This window comes from Leptopilina heterotoma, unplaced genomic scaffold, assembly GCF_015476425.1.
Source record: "Leptopilina heterotoma isolate Lh14 unplaced genomic scaffold, ASM1547642v1 Lhet_0, whole genome shotgun sequence".
NCBI classification, from domain to species: Eukaryota; Metazoa; Arthropoda; class Insecta; order Hymenoptera; family Figitidae; genus Leptopilina; species Leptopilina heterotoma.
In genome coordinates, this window is record NW_025110811.1 from 597,927 (window position 1) to 622,232 (window position 24,306).

At 23.4% G+C, this 24,306-nt stretch overlaps 1 protein-coding gene across 1 annotated transcript in view; it reads right to left on the reverse strand.

Annotated features, from left to right (window-relative positions):
- LOC122506901 (epidermal growth factor receptor) overlaps positions 1-21,966 on the reverse strand; it is a 184,558-nt gene extending 162,592 nt beyond the window's left edge. Inside the window, exon 1 of the mRNA XM_043619515.1 lies at positions 21,278-21,966. Coding sequence (XP_043475450.1) covers positions 21,278-21,356 — 79 coding nt within the window. The 5' untranslated portion in view covers positions 21,357-21,966. The remainder of the gene's footprint in view (positions 1-21,277) is intronic.
- Between the last annotated feature and the right edge of the window lie 2,340 nt (positions 21,967-24,306).

The following is a 24,306-nucleotide window of genomic DNA, read 5'->3' on the forward strand; positions in this document are numbered from 1 at the left end:
AGGTGGACCGGCCTGCGAGGTCTCGTAACATGCAATCTTCGTCCATTGAAGACGCGCTGGGAAACTGCACGGTTATTATGCCTGAATGGAATGGGTGACGGGGTGCAGGCGGAGCAAGAATGTTGAACATTACACTGGATGGACGTGAAACGTGCCTATATCAGTGTATATTCCATTCCAAAGGAATAAGGTTCTTGCTCTGTAAATGCTGCACGCAATCTGGATTCTCAAAAGCAAAAAAAGTTATGAACTCAAAAAGAAAAATATAATTATTCAAAAATAATTTCCTCTTTCTCTCCTCCTTCATTTTTTTCAATCTCGTTTTGCTAATCACAAATCGGAAATTAGAAATTAGAAACTGAATCCATGAACTGTTGAGATGCTACAATTTGAAAATAGGTTATGTTTACTCTCCAACAGCTGATAATCGATACATATCGATACACACCCTTCTCTGATTGGTCGATTCCCAACCAATAGCAACTCTTCACTAACGGAACACGAATTCAAAAACAAAACAGAAAATTCATACAATTCGTTTTTGAAAACAAATTAAAAATGGTAATTAAGAGAATGTATGAAAGGAATTTTTAATTCTTTTTCCTCCCCTTTCATTTGGGAGGGGTACACTTCCGGTTAGTTTCAACAAAGTGTAAAGAAAAAAATATCGTCATGCATTTTCTAAGGTAAAAAAAAAAGAGTTTCACTTTTCCTTTGGCATTACAATGAAAAACCCGACAACTGTCAATGTCGGCAGAACCATCTGGTCTTTTGTTGTCCGCCGATGTCCTTTCATTTACTTTTAAATGTCAACCGTTTTCTTGTAGCAGGTCTTAGGTTAAGTGCGTCAAAAAAATATGCATGAAAAGTGTTAATATGAAATGAAAGAGATCCTTGATCCATTGTATGGATTTTGAAAAAAAAAATTGACAACCTCTTGAGATCGATGAGTATGTACATCTGCCATTGGATATGTTAATTTTATGATTAATGCAGAAAAATATTAATATAAATGGAAAACATGAAGAAATGGATCGCTCCGAGTCTTCGACTCGGAGTGTTCAATTTCGTCATGTTTTGTTTTGTAATAATTAAAGATGACCGAGTGATAAAATAATTATTTTTTTTTTATAAAATTATTAACCTAAAACCTAAAATTTTTTGATTCTTAGGTACCTTTTTTCGTGCAACGTTACAATAATACAGAATTATAGAAATTCAAAATCTATTTTTGTAGAATTTTCAGAAAACTATATATATATATGAATGATTATTCATATACATAATTTTCTGAAAATTCTACAAAAATAGATTTTGAATTCTAAAATTCTTCTAAAATCCTAATTTTAGAATTTTATCAGACAGCGTGTCTATTATTTTCATTCAACAAAATTCCCGGTTTTTTCCCGGCTTTGTCCTAATTTTTTCTGGTTTTTTATTTTTTTTTCTCATCAAATTTAAATTTATTTGATTCGAACATAAATAAATCTACAAATTGCTTCCAAAATCTTTATTAAAGATTTTATGATGAATAATTAAATTCTTTTAACCGATTTCTTTAAATTTTTTTAAAAATTTTTTTTTTTTAATGATTTTTATTAGAAATTTGGAAAATAATTGAATTAAACAAAGAATTTTTTCAATTTTTTAAAATAATCTTGTTTGTTCATAATTGTAATTGAAAATTTGATTAATTCAATTTTATTAAAATATATTGATACTAATTGAATTTTTGCAAAGAATTTTACTATTTAGAAAAGTAATTGAATCCTTCCAAAGAATTTTATTACATATTTATGAAAATAATTAAATATTTGCATAGAATTTTATTAAAATTTTTCAAAATAATTGAATGGTGAAGAACAATTTAATTATTTATAAAGATAATTGAAATTTTGAGGAGAATTTAAAAAAATTTTAAACATAATTGAATTTCTGAGAAGAATTTTATTACTTTTGAAAATAATTGAATTGTTTTTTTTTAATTTTATGAAAATTTATGAAAATAATTGAATTATGGAGAACAATTTAATTATTTATAAAGATAATTGAAATTTTAAAGAAGAATTTATAAAAAATTATGAAAATAATTGAATTTCTGCGAAGAAATTTATTATTTTTGATAATAATTGAATTGTTTTTTTTTAATTTTATGACAATTTATGAAAATAATTGAATTGTGGAGAACAATTTAATTATTTATAAAGATAATTGAAATTTTAAAGGAGAATTTAAAAAAATTTTAAACATAATTGAATTTCTGAGAAGAATTTAAAAAATGTTTTAATTGAATGTCTGCAAAGAATTTTTTTACTTTTGAAAATAATTGAATTGTTTTTTAGAATTTTATGGAAATTTATGAAAATAATTGAATTATTTATAAAGATAATTGAAATTTGGAGGAGAATATAAAAAAAATTTTACATATAATTGAATTTCTGCGATGAATTTTATGACTTTTAAAAATAATTGAATTGTTTTTTAGAATTTTATGGAAATTAATGAAAATAATTGAATTGTTTTTTGAATTTTATGGAAATTTATAAAAAAAATTGTATTGTGAAAAACAATTTAATTATTTATAAAATTAATTGAAATTTTAAGGAGAATTTAAAAACTGTTTTAACATAATTGAATTTCTACGAAGAATTTTTTTACTTTTGAAAATAATTGAATTGTTTTTTTAGAATTTTATGTAAATTTATGAAAATAATTGAATTATTTATAAAGATAATTGGAATTTTGAGGAGAATATAAATAAATTTAAATATAATTGAATTTCTGCGAAGAATTTTATTACTTTTAAAAATAATTGAATTGCTTTTTAGAATTTTATGGAAATTTATGAAAATAATTGAATTGTGGAGAACAATTCAATTATTTATAAAGATAATTGAAATTTTAAGGAGTATTTAAAAAAATTATAAACATAATTGAATTTCTGTGAAGAATTTAATTACTTTTGAAAATAATTGAATTGTTTTTTAGAATTTTATAAAATTTTATGAAAATAATTGAATTCTTGTGAAGAATTTTTTTTTTAAATAATAAGCAAAAGAATTTAGTTAATCTGAAGAATTTCCTATTTAAGGAAATAATTGAATTCTTGAGAAATTTTTTTTTCAGAATTCTAGAAATAATTAAATTCTTTCGACGAATTTTAATAAAATTTTTAAGAATAATTACATTTTTCGTGGAATTCGATTAAAATTGTATTAAAAAATAAAAATAATTGAAATTCTGCAATGAGTTTTACTATTTATTAAAATAATAAAATTGAAAATATTGCGAAGAAATTTTAAAAAATAAAATTATAATTACGGTGACTAACGTCCCTTGATTATTTTCGAAAAATTTATATAAAATTCTTTAAAAGAATTTAATTATTTTTAATAGAATGTAAAGAAATTTAAATTATTTCAAAAATTTTCAATTATTTGTTTATAAAAATTCAATTATCTTAAAAGAATAGAATTAAAAAATTTCAAAAGTCTTATTTTTCAAAATTTTCAAAAAAACTTTGCCAAAATTCAATTTTATTAAAAAATTTTCAGTATATTTTTTTAAATTAACTAATAAAAATTTTGATTATTAATCTTCGCACAAAGAAACATGAATACATTAGAATCTGACTCTTTATAAAATTCAATTATTTATCAATTATTAAATTAAAATACTTTGAAAATTCGATTTGTTAAAAAGATTTCAATGAAATTCTTTAACAACTTTAATTATTTTCAGTTAAATTTCACTTAATTTCTATTAATTCGATAATTTTTTTTAAATATATTTACATACTATATTTGAATCAGTGACTGATTTTTTATTATCAGATTAATTATTTTTAACTAATTTAGAGAATAGTATAAATATCTATAAAAATTGAAATAAAAAGCGATTTTTTAAAAACAAAGTAAAATAATAAAACTTTTTTTTAATTTTGTGAAAAAATTCCCGGTTTATCATGAAATTTCTGCTGCTTATTCCCGGTTTTTCCCGGTCAAATTAAATTTCCGGCTAATTCCCGAATTCTCCGGTTAGTATACACCCTATCAAAATTAGAAATTTTCAAAATAGGTAAAATTATTTGGGGAAATAATTTTTTTTTTCACATAGGAACGACTTTTGCCAAGAATATGTACACGTTTTACAGCAAGACACATGAAACATCTCGGCATTGAATTCCGGGCCAATACGAGTGCCCCCCTCATCAACCTCAATTAAACTCCACCGTCTCGCTCTCACTTCGCACCCGGGGTTCATCGTTTGCGTGTGTTCTGTGTTCTTATTCTCAGTTCTTAGACTGTAAAGACACTTTATACACATTGGGCCAACAAGACCAGGGAAAGAACTCATCTCTCACACTTGTTTTCATTTCAGGGCCGCAGTTATTCATTATACACATTCTTGTCACAAAGAAATTCTATTCCTATTGTATTCATTTACCAAATAAATGACAAATGACAACTGCCAAGTAAAATATAAAGTCTATAACTGACATTTGCTTAAGGTTGATTTTCCCATAATTTGACAAGCTAAAATCGGCCTAAAAAAAGTTCTTTACTTTGTACGGCAGGAGGAATTAATTAAAGTTGCGCGCGCACCAGAAGCAACTGCGCTTGCGCCACTCTCGTCCTCTCATTGGTAGAGAATAGCGCGCTTATTTGAAATTATTTGACGAGTTTTATTATTTATGAAAATAATTGAATTCTTTCAGAAAATTTCATAAAAATTATATTGAAAACAATTCAGTTATAAAGAGTTTTATTGAAATGATTTAAAATAATTGAATTCCTTCAAAGAATATTATTAAAATTTTTAAGAATAGTGGCAATCTTGCTTTATGATACTAAATAATCCTGGATAATGATCCTCTTTCTTAAAAATATACCCCTCGTTTTCTTTTATAAAAAAATTTTCCCAAATGAAATTTCATTTCTGATGATGATAATCTATTCTCACGATTCATTAAGACTAACCAGAGAATAAAAAAAAAGACATAAAACACTAATCCGAAATAAAAAGAGAGTAGACACTAGACAACAAACAAGGAATTGAAAAACCCTTTTATATAACATGAATGACTAATAAATGTTTCCTTGGTATTGACCCTTGAAAAGTTGTTTTTTTTTCTTCCCATCCGAGGGTGAGTGTAGTGCATGTCGTTGAATGTCAGTTTCAGATTAAGAATCAAACGTCTCACACTGTGTGGATTGTGGACATTTGGACTTTCGATTCTAAATGGTCGATTTAAAAGTTGTAGGTGTTAAAAAGTTTAGGACTTCGATGCCGCCCTTTGAAAAGTTGTTGAATTCAAAAGGGAAAATTCAAAAAGCAAACGAAGAGGCTTTGAACTTGGATTTTAACAAGAGAGAGAGAGAGAAGAGAGGTCTTCGCGCGTGTTCAACTTCCGGTTTCTATATTGCGCGAGGAGTTTTACTCATACTCTCGATCAAGATGATCAAACAAATGGATGGCATGTACTATACATATATATATATATACATACACTTTCTACAATCATTCTTATCACGCCTTTGCAATTGGCGTAGGCCCATACCTAGCGGAACTATTGCATCAATAAAATCGTTACATCAAATTGTGATTAAGTATTCGCTATTTAAGACACTTTATAAATATTGTTACAAGGGATGTCCTCATTTTTAACACATCCGCATGTTTACTTTCAAGAAAGCACTCCTTAAATCTTGTTTTCTTAGTGTCGTTCTGCTTCTAGAAAGAAGATTTTATAAAATATTGATCGACACATTTTTTGGAATGCAAGAATAATGATATTTGTTAAAATAATAGTTGGTGTTAGTGTTATTTAAAAAATAGCAGGGATCCAATCTTGTCTGGGTCCAACTTTGTTCCTCCATGAAAAATTAAGGAAGATTCAACTAAAATCTCAAAATCTAGCCACTAAAATTTAAGTGGAGTAACAAACGGTTGAGAATATTTTTCCCTTTCATTCTATTTTTAACGGTTTTAACTCTTAAGTTTTCCCATACAAAGTTGACACTGAAAATTTATGTGAGAAAGTGCACTGAAGTTTTAAATTTCACTTGATCCATATAATAAAAATCAAGTATCGAATGTCTATACGTGTGTTTATGCACTGCAATCAGACAGCTGTAAGATTCGAAAACCACAAAATCTCCTTGAAAACCATGGACATAGTTCGGCATTCTTTGCAAGGATAGTGAAACGCAAAAGCAAACCAAAAAAAAAAACACTGCATAAAAGAATCAAGTTATTCATACCTATAAGACACATGAAAACCTTCAGGCAATTTTGATTTCCATAAAAAAAAAATCTGCCCGCTAATAATCACTACCCTACTATATATATATATAAAAGCAATATGAATAACGAGAAAATCTTTTCGCAAGAAACGAGAATTATTTTTTTTTCTCTTCCACATCAACAGGACGTGGCTGGTTTCATTTGAAAACGAGAGCAAATAAAATAATATCCGATCCAGTTTCTCCTATAGCATTTAGAAATAATAATGTTTCACGCATTCGAAACTATCAGGAATAATAATAAATAAAACTGTGTGAAGAAACTTAATTTTTTAAAATATACGGTAAAATAAAATTGGTTTTTAACACTCTTTTTTTTATATTATTATTCACACGTGTGTGCAAATGGAAGATAGGTATATATGCATATAAGATATACAGGAAGTGTCCCTTTCGCATGACTGCGGATGAACTTCCTTCGAAAAAAAGAAATGCAAGCAAATGGATAAGATCCTGCTCCAGTCTCATATCCACCCAGCAGCATTCACCTTATATATGTATATACGCAAAACGAGTTCATTAAATGAGCAAAGCATTCCATTAATACGTTTCATTATCATCGCAAAACAAAAGCAAGAGGTGATTTCCTGGAAATCAGTTAGAAATCATCAATTTTTTTTGTTTTTCTTTTCTTCTAGTCGTGAAACAATATTTTCTATACGGAGACTGCGAGAGAAGTACCTGTAGTTGCAGGTTGTTAAACATTTAAAATTAGATGAGAAAGTTTTTTTTTCAATTAATTAATAAATAAATGTACATTAAGGATTTAATTTGCGTCTTTTTTTAAAAAAATTTAATTTCAATTTTGTTAAAATTAGGTTCAATTTTAAAAATTTTAACGCAGTTATTTGAAAGAATTCAATTATCTTAATAAATATTAAACTTCTTTCCAGAAATTCAATTATTTTCAAAAATGTTTAAAAAATTCTCGTCAACATTTTAATTATCTTTATAAAAAAGAAAATTCATTGTAAAATTCAATTATTTTCATAGATCACAATATTCATCATAAGAATTCAATTATTTTCAAAACTAATAAAATTCTTCTGAGAAATTCAATTATTTTAAAAGCGTCCAAAAAAATTGTCAACATTTAAATTACTTATCTTTATAAATAAATAGCAAAATTCTTCCACAAAATTCAATTATTTTCAGGAATTTTGATAAAATTCATTGCAAAATTCAATTACTTTCATAAATAATAGTATTCGTCACAAGAATTCAATTATTTTTAAAAGTAACAAAATTTAATTATTTTCAAAAATTTCAATAAAATTCATGGCAAAATATCAATTATTTAAAAAAAATTTTATTATTTCAATGATTTTTCAATATTCTACTATTTTAATGAAGTTTCCCAAAAGAATTCAATTATTAAACAATTTAATTATTTTCGTAAATAATAAAATTCATTGCAAAAAATTTTAATTATTTTTAATAAAATTTCAATCGAATTCCTTAAAAACTGTAATTATTTTTAAAATGTTATTCAAATTCGTCGAAAGAATTCAATTATTTAAAAATTTGTTCATAGAATTATGTATAAGAATTCAATTTTAAGAAACATTTAATTATTCAATAAATTATTTATTTTTGTATTTAAATATTTGGATTCTGGTAGAATTTTTTAATAAAAAATAAAAATTAATTCAAAAATGACTTTTAGTTCAGATTTTACATAATAATTGAATATTAAGAGACATTTAAACCTGAATTTTTAGAAATAATTGAATTTTGAAAAGGTTTTATTTTCAAAATTGGCAAAATTTTAATTTTTTTCAAAAATCTTCTCCAATTCAATTATTTTTAATATCTAGTATTTTAATAAAATTTTCTAAAAAAATGCAATTATTTACAATAAATTTTAATAAAATAAATTCAATTATTTTCATAAATAATAAAAATATCATAGAAATTCAATTATTATTTACAATTTTTTTCAAAATTTCTACGCAAGAATTTAATTATTTTCATAAATAATACAATTTTTACAAGGATTCAATTATTGTCTTAAATAAGAAAATTCTTTTTAGGAATTGAATTATTTTCATAAATAATAAAGCTCATTGCAGAATTTTAATTATTTTTAATCAAATTCCAATCAAATTCCTTGAAAACAGTAATTATTCTTAAAAATGCGTATAAGATTCAATTTTAATTATTCAATTATTAATATTCAATTTTAAGAAACATTTAATTATTCACTAAATTATCTATGTTTGTTTTTAAATAATTGAATTCTAATAGAATTTTCTAATAATAATTGATTTATAAATGAATTTCAGTTAAAGTTTTAGATAATAATTGAATTTTGGAGAAGTTACTAATAATTGCAATTTTTTAGAAATAATTGAATTTTGTGAAAGTTTTAAATTAAAATCTTTGAAAATTTGAATTTTTTATACTTTTAATTAAAAATATGGAACTAATTTTATTTTCAAAAAGCTTAATTGCAATTTGTTAAAATTATTTAATGTTTTTATTTTCTAACGTATATTTAATTGAAGAATTTCCGAATAATTAAAATTTTACGTATAATAGAATTGTAAACAAATGGATTTAAAAATTGTCAAAGAAGAAGTTTTTCAACAATGATTAAAACTTGATTTAAAGTAGAATATTATTTTAAATTTTTAGAAAATAATAATTGAATTGAAACGATGAAAATAATTTTAAAGAAGTTACAGTAACAACATTCTTATATTATAATAATATAATAATAATAATAATAATAGTAATAATAATAATAATAATAATAATAATAATAATAATTATAATATAATTATAATATAATTATAATAATATAATTATTTATAATATAAAATTATGATTTTATTACTCGGTTATCTTTAATTACTAAAAAACAGGAAGAAATGGATTACTCCGAGTCGAAGACTCGAAGTGATCCATTTCTTCATGTTTTATAATAATATTCTTTCAAGTTATTGAATTTCAAAAGGTTTGAATTTGAAATTATTGATATTTTCGAATAATTTTACAATTAAAGAAATTCTTAAATAAATGTATTTAATAGAACATTTTTTTTTTTGAGTATTTAATTATTTTTAGAGTGAATCAGAATATTCTTTAGGGTCAGGGAAAAAGACCTGTGTCAATCCTGTATTTTCATTTCCTTGTAAATATTCTCGTCTTTTGTCAAATATTTTATTTGAAAAAAAGTGAAAGAAATTTAATAATCCAAAAATTGTCATGTTTTTTAATTTACAATTTTTTTTACAGATTCTCATTTGTAGTAAAAAGTGTATAAAAATAAAAAGAAAAAAAAATATTTGATGAAAAGAAACTAGTAAGTGCGACGAAAGAAGGTCATTAATCTTAATTACAGTAAACTACACTCAGAAAAATATTTTCTGTGAACAAAGAAGACTGTCACAAGCGATCTTAAAATTGAGACTAACAAGAAATGCCGGTAATAATTTCCAAAAGTAAATTAAAAACAAAAATTTTAACATTGATTTGACAGACAAATAATCAAATTTTACCGCAAATAGTTTTTTCAAACATAAAATATTTTCTACAGTAAAAAAAAACCAGGAATAATTTCCGCACTTGGGAAAATAAAAATCCGAAAATAAACAAACTGTAATTTGAAAAAAAGGAAATTAATTTCACTATGATCAGTGATAAAGGGAGATAAAATAAAAAAGGTTTAGAGTAATTTTTAAAGTTTGAAAAAAGGGAAAAATAAATTACGAAAAGTTACAAAAAATAGAAGAAGAAAAAAAACAGACAGAAAAAGTCAAGTCCAGCAAAGGAGAAAGACCTTCAGTGTGAAGGAACTTACAACCTCTCGCAGTTAGGTCAGTTTGCGACTTCTTTTTCCTCTTTAGAATGAGTAGAGAATGAATGAATGAAATAACGTTGGAGCCACCCCCGTCAACCTGCACAGCAGGGTGCTTCTTTTTTTCACGAGAGACAGACGAAACTGAATTCCGTTCACAAAATTTCGAATCGCTGGGTTGCCAAATACTCTAGCAGCTTACTTCAATTTAAAGACATTTGCTTGACATTTCCCAAGCTCTACATTCCCCAAAACTATAAACGAGAATGTGAATAATGTCCAAATCCATGGAAAAAAAGTACATTATAAAAAAAGAGAGACCAAAATCTTACGTAAAAATATTCTTCCGCTTTCCCTTCTTCCCATGACTATTAAGAATCGCTCTTCAATTTCAAAAATTATCTCACGCTGGAAAAATTTTTATAAGACTATTTTTTTATGCATAGAAGGAACAAAGGGGATCTATTTAAATTTAACTAAAGGAGTGAACGAATTATTGAAAATCTGTATATTATAATTGTCCTAACAAAATTATTCAAAAATAAACTTTCGTAAAGATTTGACTTTTTTTTCACATTATTAAAATCCAAAATAAGTTGAATTTTATACCAAAAAAAAAAATTTGTAAATCAAATTCAAATTTCATTCAAATTTCTTTTTGTTTCGAACAATTTTTTTCTAATTTTGTGTGAAAAATAAGAAAACACGTATTTTTTTATTTTCTTCTCGGACAAAAATTGTGGAACTTATGATTTTTTTAAATTCAAGTTCTTAAAAAGCCGAAGACTTTAGAAATAGTACGTTTTTTTAATACCTTCAAGAGGTAGAAAAAATGTATTATATGATTCGTTTTTTCTTAAATTCTTTATAAATTCAATAGAAAAAAATACCTACAATGAAAGAATCTATAAATAAATTAATATTTAAAATCTCGTTTACAAAAAAAATCCAAAGCCTGAATGTCGAGAAGAAAAAATTCAAATTCGACATCGAGGCTAAATTCGGCACTATCATTTCATTAGTCACTTAAACAATTTGCTTTAAGTTGTATTATATTTTCGAACTCGTGTCAACTTTTAATATCTGTCCCTTCTAATTGAAACAACGATACCTCATCTCTCTCTCTCTTTCTCTCCCTCTCTGAAATTATTCACGGTTTTTGCTCCCCGTTATACACTGTATAATGTAACTGTAATCTTGAATGATTGGGCGTTATACATGTGGGACCCTCGTTCAATTTGATTTACACATCTACCACCCAAAAGAATAAAATAAATTTGACCAATTTTTATACGTGAGAATTACATTTTTTTCTCTCTTTACTAATCAATTAAAAAATAAATAATAGATTAAAATTCACTTCCTTTAATTAAATAATAGATTAATTTCCTTTTTTTAAGTTAAATAATAGATTAATTTCCTTTTTTTAAGTTAAATAATAGATTAATTTACATTCTATTTATATGATATTAATAATTTAAAAAATTATTACCCTCAAAATTAGGTATTTATAGAAAAAAAATGTTTCGGAAGCTAACAAAAAAGTTACTAGAGGTACAAGCAGGGACAGGAAGTCACAGAAAAACTGTTTTGATAAAAAACTTATAAAAAACTTACTAGAGCGATTTTATAAGTCACGCAAGTGATTTATTTCAATAGTAATAAAATTATTAATGTGATAATGATAATAAAAAAAAGTCAAAATATTTAATTTTAAAAAATTTCGTAATTATGTATAGGAAATATTTTTCGCAAGCTAGTAAAAAAGTTACTAGAGTTTCAGGCAAGGGCAGGTAGCCCCTGAAAGTTTGCATATTAATCGAAAATGTTTTTTTTCCTTTTTCAGTCTTTCGAAAAATTGACATTAGAGAAAATTTATTCTCTGTAATGAAAATGTTTTGTGTAAACCTTCTTCCGAAATAACAAATAAAATACATAAAAACCAAAAATACATTTTGTCAGGAAAAATTGTGTATTCATTTCTCAATAAATAAAACTAATAGCACACTTTTGTTCGTCATATCTTATCTATATTTAAAATACATAACCGTTGTTAGTTGTATTTCAATAAAAAAACAAAAATATTCGTTTATTGATGGCTCTCACCTTATATTGACTATTCAAATAAATTTTTTTCTCAAAATCCTATAATAGTTTCTTTTTTAAAATAAAAAATCGCAGTGTTCCCACGAGAAAGTTATAGAATGCAATATGGGAACGAGTTTGGGTCAGCATCAATTGAACTGATCTCGATGACGATGAGATATGGACTGATGACACATCTCGCGAATCATCTTGCGCGATGATGCTGCCAAAGTGATTTAACCATCCCGCACAATTTCGAATAAATGAGTGTATTTTAATTTTAAGAATGTTCAAGCAAAAATTGAAAAACTTTTTTCTGACTATTTCTGACTTCTTAACATTTTGGAGACAAAAATATATGATTACTGCCATAATTCAATTCTTTACATTTTTGCTTTAATTTTTAAATAAAATTTTTCAAAACTTTAATTCTTTTATTTTAAAATAAAAATTTTAACATTAGTAAAGTTTTACAACAATTAAAATTTTCAAAGATTTCAATTCAAAATTTTTTTTAAAACTTAATTATTTCTGAAAATTTACAATATAATGCTTTTAAAATTCAATTATTATCTAAAATTTTATCTGAAATTCAATTTTTAACTAATTCTTATTAGAAATATCTGAGAAAAAAGAAAATTCGATTGTTTAAATACAAAAATAAATAATTTATTTAATAATTGAATATTTCTTAAAGTTGAATTCCTATAAAAAGCTTCATGAAGATTTTTTTAAATAATTTAATTGTTACAAAGAATTTCATTAAAATTTTAGAAAACAATTAAATTCTTTCAAGAAAATTATTTAAAAATGCGTTGAAAATAATGATTAAATTCTAATAAATAAATTATATCAAAATTTTTTTAAATAATTGAATTCTTTCGAAGAATTTTAATTAAATTTTTTTAATAATTGCATTTTTCGAGGAATTTCTTAAAATTGAATTAAAAATAATTGAAATCCTCCTGATAAGTTTTACTATTTATAAAAATAATTACATTCTTGCGACAAATTTTATTAAAATTTTTAAAAATAATTCAATTATTATTTCTATAATTATTGTTTATAAAAATAATTGAAATTTACAAAAATCTTATTAAATAATTCATTTTTTTCGAAAAATTTTATAAAATATGTATTTTAAATAATTGAATTCCTGCCATGAGTTTTATTATTTATGAAAGCAATTGAATTCTTGTGAAGAAAATTATAAAAATCTTTTTAAATAATTGAAATCTGGAAAAAATTTTATAAAAATATTTTTAAATAATTAATTTCTTTTGAAAATTTTTATGAAAATAGTATTTTAATATTTTAAATAATTGAATTCCTGTTAAAATTTTATTTTTTATCAAAATAATTGAATTCTTGCGCAAATTTTATTAAAATTTTTAAAAATAATTTAATTATTATTTGTATAATTTTTGTTTATAAAAATAATTGAATTTTACAAAAATTTTATTACATAATTAATTTTTTTTAGAAAAATTTCATGAAATTTGCATTTTAAATAATTGAATTCCAATAAAAATTTAATTATTTATGAATATAACCTGAATTCACTCGAAGAATTTTATAAAACTCTTTTTAAATAAATGGTTCATATCGAAAACTTTTATGAAATATGTATTTTAAATAATTGAATTGATAAGAAGAATTTTATTATTTATAAAAATAATTGAATTCATGCGAAAAATTTCATAAAATTTTTTTTTAACAATTGAGTTTTTCAAAAAAATGTATGAAATTTGTATTATAATTAATTAATTATAAATAATAATTAAATGTTTGCAAAGAATTTTATAAAAATTTGTTTCAAATAATTGAATTATTTCAATGAATTTTAATAAAATTTTTTCAAAAATTGAATTTTCGAGGCACACATTTAAAATTATATTAAAAATAATTTAAAGCTTGCAATAATTTTTTTTATTTATGAAAATAATTGAATTTTTGCAACGAATTTTATTAACATTTTAAAGAACAATTTAATTTCTGAGGAGAATTTTATTGTTTATGAAAATAATTGAATTATTAGAATGATAATTTTTTTTCTTATTTATCAAAATAATTGAATTCTTGCAACGAATTTTATTAACATTTTAAAGAATAATTGAATTTCGCAGGAGAATTTTCTTATTTATGAAAATAATTGAATTATTGGAATGATTATTATTAACATTTTAAAAAATAATTGAATTTCTGAGAAGAATTTTGTTATTTATAAAAATATTTGAATTCTTGCAATGATTATTATTATATCATTTTAGAAAATAATTGAATTCCTGAGATGGACTTTATTATTTATAAAAATCTTTTTAAACAATTTCTTTTTCGAAAAACGTTATTTGATTTATATTTTAAATAATTGAATTCCTATGAGAAGAATTTTATATTTTATAAAGATATTTCAATTACATTGCCAAGAATTTTGTTAAATTTTTTTAAATAATTGAACTCTTGTGATGAATTAAATGAAAAGCTTTTTAAATAATTGATTTCTTCAGAAAAATGTCATGTAATTTGTATTTTAATTTTTAAATAATTGAATTTTAGTGAAAATTTTATTATTTATGAAAGTAATTGAAATTTTGTGAAGAATTTTATAGAAATCTTTTTAAATAATTAAATTCTGTTAGAAAATTTTTTATTAAAATACTTGGTATTGAAAATATAATTGAATTTCGAAAATTTCTTAAAAATAATTGAATCTTTTGAAAGAATTTTAGTAAAATTTGTTTAAATTTAAACTACAAGTGTAAATTCTCAAACATAGAAAAAAGTTGCTTTTAGTGTCACAAATCTAAAAATCAGTATCAATATAGTACTCTAAAAATTTGAATTAGTAAAAATGTTTACTAATTGGATTTAGTGACTGACTTTTTGCTTTCGAATTAGTAAAGTTTACTAATAAATTAGAAATTACTATTTATTTGTAAAATTTACTAATTCAGAAGCAAAAAGTCAGTCACTTATTCAAATTAGTAAACATTTTTATTTTTTACTAATTCAAATTTAGTAAATTTAGTAATTTAGATAGTAGGAAATTTAAAAAAATAGTAAATACTAGATTTTAGTAGATGAGTATAGTACGAAAGTCAGTTATAAAGACGCTGGACACCCTGATATATTTAAAAAAACACAAAAAAAATTGGATTATTAATTCCTTTATAAAATATATTAAACTAACAATAATTAAAGAATAGCTTAATAAACTAATTATTCAGAATTTAAATTTCTTCTAAAATTATCTATAAATATTAAATACTGAGAAAAAAAATGCTCTCGTCGCTAAAAAATAATGATAAAATTATAATGTCATTCGGTCATTTGAGTGGAGCTTGAGGAAAAATGCGATTCACTTATTCACGTTGTCATGAGCGTTACTTATTGCGAGTCAACTTTAGCAATATCGGTCTGGTCAGCAATTGAGCTATCTATCCTACGGTAACAATCAGTGCCGAGCAATGCATTCACTGTGCTCATTGTATATATGTTTTACAGTTTATTCGCGGCCACTTCTTGTCTCATAGGAAATACCTCTTTTTTCTTCCTACAAATAAAAAACTAGAAAAATTCTTCCAACAAAAATTAAACTATTCAAATTTTTTATTAACATACCTAAAAAAACGATAATTGACCTGGCCTGCTTTTTTCTGTTAATTGCTTCTCTTCTAAAGATTCCATTTCGACGGGACGGTGAAAATTTTTTAATTTACTTTTTGTCTCTATTTTTTTTAAATCTCCTTGGCCTGTTTATCATCAATTATTGCACTGTAAGCATCAGGCATCATTTTTGACCTTGCTGAATTTTACCTGGAATTTCTTGAGACTGTCAAGAAATGCGGAACGTTTATTGTCCTTTCCGTCATTCAGCATACCGGAGTGAAAGAGTAAGAAAGAAAGAAAGAGAGAGAGAGAGAAGCTGTGGACTTCGATTCGGTCTGAGTTTACGCTTCGCTGACCACCCTGACCAGTGATCACTGCTTGGTACCTTCATATATATGTATATACTTTCTTCAATACGTTAGAGTGAGACGAGTGTAAGAAATGTCGTTTCAGGAGTGGTGTATATACAAATGAAAAATACCAAAAGGCCTCAAGTGAAGAAAGCATAAAACACGACAAATATTTTCAAGAATTTAATTTCTCGTATGTATTTTTCTTCCGCTATCGCATGTGAACGATAGCGGTCTTTTTTTTCCGCACTAAAATTTATTCAACGAAATACGTTATTACATCTTTTTTTTTGGATCGGAATTGTTAGTAAGTTAATGATTATTATCGAAAAACTAACCTAATCGAACTAATGACAATTTTTGTTTCTTCCCTGACATCATAGTGCTTCTTCAGTGCGGTGTAAATAGTAATACGAGACACATGAGTTATTTTCGGGACATGTACAATCAATAACAATGGATTTTAGTGTAAAAGTAGGCATGCAACTGTTGCTAATATATAGATATGAGATTTGCCGTTTTTTTTCCCCTTCAAGAAATTATTTACAGTTCAACGAAAGTTCCACTGCGTTACATGCGGCATTATTGGCCTAAATACCACATAAGCCGAGTGCTCTGGGCGAACCGATCTTATTAAGGCCTAATTAACCGTTTAACAAGATATATTTAACCCAAAAGACGTTTAAGAACTGCCACATAACAGGAGACATCGCTTTTTCGGTATAAATAGCCACAAAGATTGTAAAAACACTCACTCTTTACGTTGGAAATTTTTGAAAACAGTTTTAATCCGAAAAAAATTAATTACTCCATCTCCTGATTTCAAAAATCTGAATCTGAAAAAATCCTGAATAAATTATTAATTTACGAAATATTTACCCGGGGAATAATTCGAGGGGTCATCAAATTATAATTTGCCAAGCACGAAAAATATAATCCTAAAAATGATGAAGATATTTGGAAATCCTTCAGAATACTTCAGAATACTTGAGAATACTTGAACTATGGAAATATTTTGAAAATACTGGACAAAAATAAATTTTAAATATTAGGGAAATTATTAAAATCATAGATTGTAAATCCAGGCTTTGAACTCGATAATTAATTTTAAAAAAGTTGCAAAAAGTACATAGCTTAAAGACAGAAAACAAGTAGTAAAAATGTAGCTATTGAAAAATTAAATTTGACTCAATTTTTTTTTATAATTTCTTAATTACATTCAAAAATAGAATAATTTTTAAAAATAAATATTTAAATACCTATTTATTTTGTCTATACGGGAATTAAAATATTTCAAATGATTTTAATGTAACGCATTTTTGAAATTTAACTATTTCTAAAAATTAAAAAAGTTCTTTCAAAATTCAATCATTTTTTTTCTTCAAATTAATAAATAAAATTATTCAAAACTTTAATCATTCTATTTTATTCAATTCTAAATCAATTCTTATTAGAAAGTTCTACGAGAATTCAATTATTTAAAATTTTAAATAATAAATAATTTATCTGAAAAATTGAATATTTCTTAAATTTCAATTCTTATAAAGAACTTTATCAACATTTTTTAAAATAATTGAGTTTTTACGAAGAATTGATTTAAAATTTTTGATAATAATTAAATTCATTTAAGAAATGTAATTCAAATTCAAATTTTTAAGAATAATTGCGTTTTTAGCAGAATTAATTTAAAATTATATATTAAAAATAATTGAAATTCTGCTATGAGTTTTATTACTTATGAAAGTACGTAAATTAATTTTTTCAAAAAATTTTATTAAAATTTTTAAGAATAAGTTGCATTTTTCGTGGAATTTATTAAAATTATATTAAAAATAATTGAAATCCTGCGAAGAGTTTTATTATTTATCAAAATAATTCAATTCTTGAAACAAATTTTATTAAAATTTTTAAAAATAATTGAATGCCTGAGAAGAATATTAATAATATTTTTTTGAATAATTGCTTTTTTGTGTAATTCATTGAAAATTGTACTAACAATAATTTAAATCCTGTCATGAATTTTATTATTTATGAAAATAATTCAATTGTTGCCACAACTTTTATTTAAATTTTAAAAAATAATTGAAGAATTTTACAAAAATGTTTTTAATTAATACTGATTTTTCTCGATGAGTTTTATGAAATTGAATTGAATTGAATTTCTGAGATAAGAATTTTATTATTTGTAAATATAATTGAATTCGTGTGAAGAAATGTTCAATTTTTTTCGAATTATTGAATTTTTTGTAAGGAATTTTATAAAATTGTTTTAAATAATTGAATTTTTTCGAAAATTAATATGAAATTTGTATTTTAAATAATTGAATTCCTATATGTGAAAATTTCATTATTTTCCAAAATAATTGAATTCTTGTAGCGAAGTTTATTCAAAATTTAAAAAATAATTGAATTCCTGAGAAGAATTTTAATAATATTTTTTTAATAATTGCATATTTTGTAGAATTAATTTAAAATTGTATTAAAAATAATTGAAATCCTGCAATGAGTTTTATTATTTATGAAAATAATTCAATTCTTGCAACGAATTTCATTTAAATTTTAAAAAATAATTGAATTCTTGAGAAGAATTTTTTTTTTAAATATGTCATAGTAATTGAATACTTGAGGAGGATTTTATTGTTTAAAAAAATAATTGAATGTTTGCGAAGAACTTTATTAAATTTTTTAAAAATAATATTGAATTCTTGTGAAACATTTTACAAAAATCTTTTTAAGTAATTGATTCCGAAAAATTTTATGAAACTAAATTGAATTGAATTCCTGAAAAGAATTTTATTATTTGTAAAAGTAATTGAATTTGTGCGAAGAAATATTTGATATTTTTTAAATAATTGAATTTTTGTTAAGAATTAAAAAAAAAAATTTTAAATAATCGATTTTTTTGAAAATTTATATGAAATTTGTATTGCAAATAATTGAATTCCTATGTGAAAACTTTATTATTTATAAAAATAATTGAATTCTTGCAACGAAGTTTATTAAAATTTTTTAAAATAATTGAATTCTTGCCAAGAATTTTATAAAAATCTATTTTAAATAATTGATTTTTTTCGTAAAATATTATGAAAATTCTGGTTTAAATAATTGAATTCCTGTGAAAATTTGTTTATTTATGAAAATAATTGAAGAAGAATTTTATAAACATTTTTTTTAAATTATTCATTTCTATTGGAAAATTTTTTATTAAAATAGTAGATATTAAAAATCATTGAATTACGAAAAATTTGTAATTAGTAATTTGTAATTTGTAATTTGTAAGCTCTTAGTGTAATAAATAAAAAAGTATCCAAATAGTAACAAATCGTAAAAAAAGTATAGTAAGTAGTATAGGTTTTAATAGATAAGTGCGAGTCCTGCTGGCAATTTTGATTTTAATAAATCCCTTGAAAAGTTATAGAAAAAAGTACTACTGCTAAAATTAACATTCCGGGCAAAAATCTAACAAACTTTTTGACTCCCTAAAGACAAATATTATAAAAGCAAAATAACACACCTGTTTAAAATTTTTTTTCTACACCTGTTTTTCACGTTCAAGGACTCGTATATAAGTATATATATATATATATATATATATATATATATATGTATATACATATGAGGATATGTATATATCATCGATGTAGATATATTCAGAGTGAGTCTGACTTGTAAAAATGGTAACCAAGTCTTATCAGACCAAGATACGCAATTTTTTTATCAGTAGCTTTTATAAGAAGTAAGCAGAACGAGAAACAGAATCGACTTAAATGACACCTCAATTTGAACTTTATATATTATCTTTAGTGTAATTTACTCCAATTTTTTTTTCTTTGTCATAGTCATCAATTCCAGGCGGTTAAAAATATTCTGGTAGTAAACATTAATAGTAATCGCAATTATGTTATATTGACGTAATTTAATATTGAATGTCACAATAACGTATATATAATACATCTCACTATTTTCTTTCTTACGATTTTTAATATTTAAGCCGAGCAATTTTTAATTATTAAGGTATTTTTAATATTATTAGGTTTAATTATTATGTTTAATTATTATGTTCAATTATTAGGTTTAATTGTTATGTTTAATTATTGTTTAATTATTAGGTTTTTAATGATTAAATTTCGCAAATATTATTGCTAGAATTGAAATCTAAGAAAACTTGACTTTTTAAAGAGAAAAATTATTTTGAACTGTGATCTAAGAAAAATTTGCTTGATGATAGGCTGTTTATACAAACAAAAGTGTCGGTCTTTTTCTTATTAACAATATTGATATAAAATGATAATCATATAAAATGACTAACTGCATTGATCATCGATATAAATTTTACAACATGGAAAATTGCCACAGTTTCGAAGTAAAAAAAAATTATCAATCGCAAACTGAATGAATTGGAATGTTTTTGTTTTAAACTACGGGGAACGATAACAATGCGCCTTATTCCTTATTTTCGTATACTCGATAAATAATTTTAAAAATGCCAGGTGAAAAAAAATTTAGAATTAAAAATGTTGTACGAATCAACAGTATTTATATAACCAAGGATGCAAATTATCAACACGAGAATAATATTGAAGAATATTTACAATAACTATACTTATTTTTGCAGCTTTTTTTCCAAAGCCTTATTGTTTATACTAAAATGCAAATTGAGTAATTTCTTCATTTAACGTTTCATAATAAAGCGATGTGAAGAAAGAGGAGAATTTTCCAAACAAAAATTATAAACTGTATCCTAGGAACGCATCACTTAAAAATTATTAAAAAAAAACTTTTATTATTAGATTTTTAAGAATCTTTTTATTTCATAAGAAATGAAAAACAATTTAATTCAAAGCAAAGTTATGAATTTAGTTTAATTCAAAGTAAATTAGTTATGAATTTAGTTTAATTAAAAATTTCAAAGTAAATAAAAAATTAGTAAAATTTAGTTCAATTTACGCAGTCAAATTAAAAATTTTACCTGAAAACTTCTCTTTCAGTTATAAAGTTACAGTTAAAAATAATAAATTCACGACTTAAAAAAAATTCCCAACCCGAAAACAACAAGTGATGCGGCCCTTTGAAGAAAGAAGGAAATAAAAAAAAAAAAACAAAGCAATGTGACCCGGTAATCTTACCTCGTTCCTCAATAGGTTCCGACCCGGCGAAGGGCACAATAATGAGAAGAGAGACCCAGATGAACTTGAATATCTCCATTTTGGAAATCCAGCAAAATTTCTTTTTCACAACACTGTAAAATAACGCATATCTTATTCACTGACACTGCACTTTATTTTCGAAAAATTTACTCACGCACTTCAAACATCACCTCCCCCCTCCACTTTTAACGAAATTTTTTCTTCTGGGAAAAAAAATTTTAAAAACCATCCGTTTTGTATATTAAGCGACGAAACCACCTGTCGCTTCGGTGTTATGTGTATTTACACACATAAAAACAGTCATCGCTTTCGTCTCATTTCATTTCTTTTTTTTAATTCACTTTTTTTCTTCCTTAATAAATCCTTTTGTAAATCCTTGTAAATATCACTTGTTAGCAGGCTTGTTAGTATTTTTGTTTACAACTTTTTAACATGTTTATTCACACTTTCTTTTCGCGGGTAAATATTTCACTTTCCTTTGGGGGAAAAAGAAAAATAAATTTAATTTTTTTAAATAGGGAAATAATGGGAAATTCTGAATGTTAAAAAAAGGGGGAAAGAATTAAGGTGCAGGTTGAACACCTTTTTTTTTTAGAAACGCGTCTCTGACTGTTGTGTGTCGCATGGACTTACTCCCACGCCAGTCAACTCAAGAATACGCGCGCCCCTGTCAATGTGGGTCCTCGTTCGACTTAACACCGTGCGGAGCGCTAGTGAACGCGGCGCAAGCAATCACGAAGACGCCCGAAGAAATGCGAACGGCCTTCTTCTTGTTCTTTTTTTCTTCAAAACCAAACAACCGAACGAAACCCAAGAAGTAGCGGTCCTTTCGTGATCCTTCTTCTCCTGGCTCCTTCAACATTTATATATTTATTTTCTTTTACCCTGAAGCGAGTACCAACAACATGAATCCTTTTTTTTTTTTACTTTCCGGCTGTGATTTTTAGTTTCTATATCTATATGTATACAGTACCACGTTTTCCAACAATGATTATATTGGGTTCAACGATCCCACTATAGGTAAGATGCATTCTTCATGTTTTTACTTATCTTTATAGAATGGTTCCAATGAAGTCTATAATCAATAACCGGTGTTAGTTTTTTTTTTTTACTATCGAGATTGTTTTCTTTTTGAAAAGTATGAAAGTTGGTTTTCATTGGTATTTCAAAAATGAATGGTAAGTTATTTTATTATTATAAGATTAATATACGAATAATGATACTGAGAATTATAAGATCTGATTATTTTTATTAGTAATACTGATAAAAATAATATAAAATCGGATAGTAATGTGTCGACAGCCTTACATTAATATAAACAATTTATTATTAAAGCCTCACAGTCATCTAATGAAAAAATTATTGTAAAAAATTTTAATAAAGTTATTGAAAATAATTCAAAAAATTTTAATAAAATTCTTTAAAACGATTAATTATTTTCACAAATTTTTCATAATTCAATGATTTTTAAATATCTACTATTAATAAAAAAATTTTTCAAAAGAATTGAATAATTTAAAGAAAGTGCAAACAAAATTTTATAAACATATTTATAAAATTTTTCTCATACATTCAATTATTTTCATAAATACAAAAATTTTCAATTCTTTTTATAAATATTTTAAAACTAATCGCAAGATTTCAATTCTTTTTAATTCAATTTTAAATGAATTTGCGCGAAAAATGCAATTATTCATTAAAATTTTAATAAAATTCTTTGAAAGAATTCAATTATTTTCATAAATAATGAAATTTTCAAATAGGAATTCAATTATTTAAAATACAAATTTTATAAAAATTTTCGAAAAAAATCAATTGTTTAAAAAGATTTTAATAAAAAATCTTTGAAAAACATTCCATTAGTTATAATTAAAATGCAAATTTCAGCAAAATTCTTGAAAAAATCAATTATTTAAAAAAATTTTTATGAAATTCTTCACAAAAATTTAAATATTTTTAAAAAGTTTAATAATGTTTTTCGCAAACACTTAATTACTTTTTTAAACAATAAAATTCTCCTCAAGAATTCAGTTATTTTTATAAACAATAAATTCTTTTCAAAAATTCAATTATTTTCTAATTTTTTAATAAATTTCGTTGCAAGAATTCAATTATTTTGATAAATAATGAAATTATCACATATAGGAATTCAATTATTAAAAATACAAATTTCATATAAATTTTCGAAAAAAATCGATTATTTAAAAAATTTTTATAAAAATTCTTTACAAAAATTGAATTATTTAAAAAAAATTGAATATTTCTTAACACTAATTCAATTACTTTTACAATTAATAAAATTCTTCTCAGGAATTCAATTCAATTTTATAAATTTTTCAAAAAAAATCAATTACCCTTAAAAAAAGTTTTATAAAATTCTTCACAAGAATTTAATTATTTAAAAACAATTTAATAAAGTTCTTCGCAAACACTCAATTACTTTTTTAAACAATAAAATCCTCCTCAAGAATTCAGTTATTTTTATATAAACAATAAAATTCTTTTCAAGAATTCAGTTATTTTTTAAAATTTAAATAAATTTCGTTGCAAGAATTTAATTATTTAAAATACTTTTATATAAATTTTCGAAAAAAAATGAATAATTTAACAAACATTGAATGTTTCTTCGCACGAATTTGATTATTAATAATAAAATTCTTCTCAGGAATTCGATTTAATTAAATTTCTAAAATTTTTCGAAAAAATCAATTACTTAAAAAGATTTTTATAAAATTCTTCACAAGAATTCAATTATTTAAAAAAAAAAATTAATAAAGTTCTTCGCAATGGTTCAAAATTTTTTTTTTAAGCAATAAAATCCTCCTCAAGAATTCAATTATTTTTATAAACAATAAAATTCTTCTCAGGAATTCAATTATTTTTTAAAATTTTAATAATAATCACTTTAATAATTAATTAATAATTAAAAATTATATGGTTCAATTATTGGTTTAAGCAATAAAATCCTTCTCAAGAGTTCAATTATTTTTATAAACAATAAAATTCTT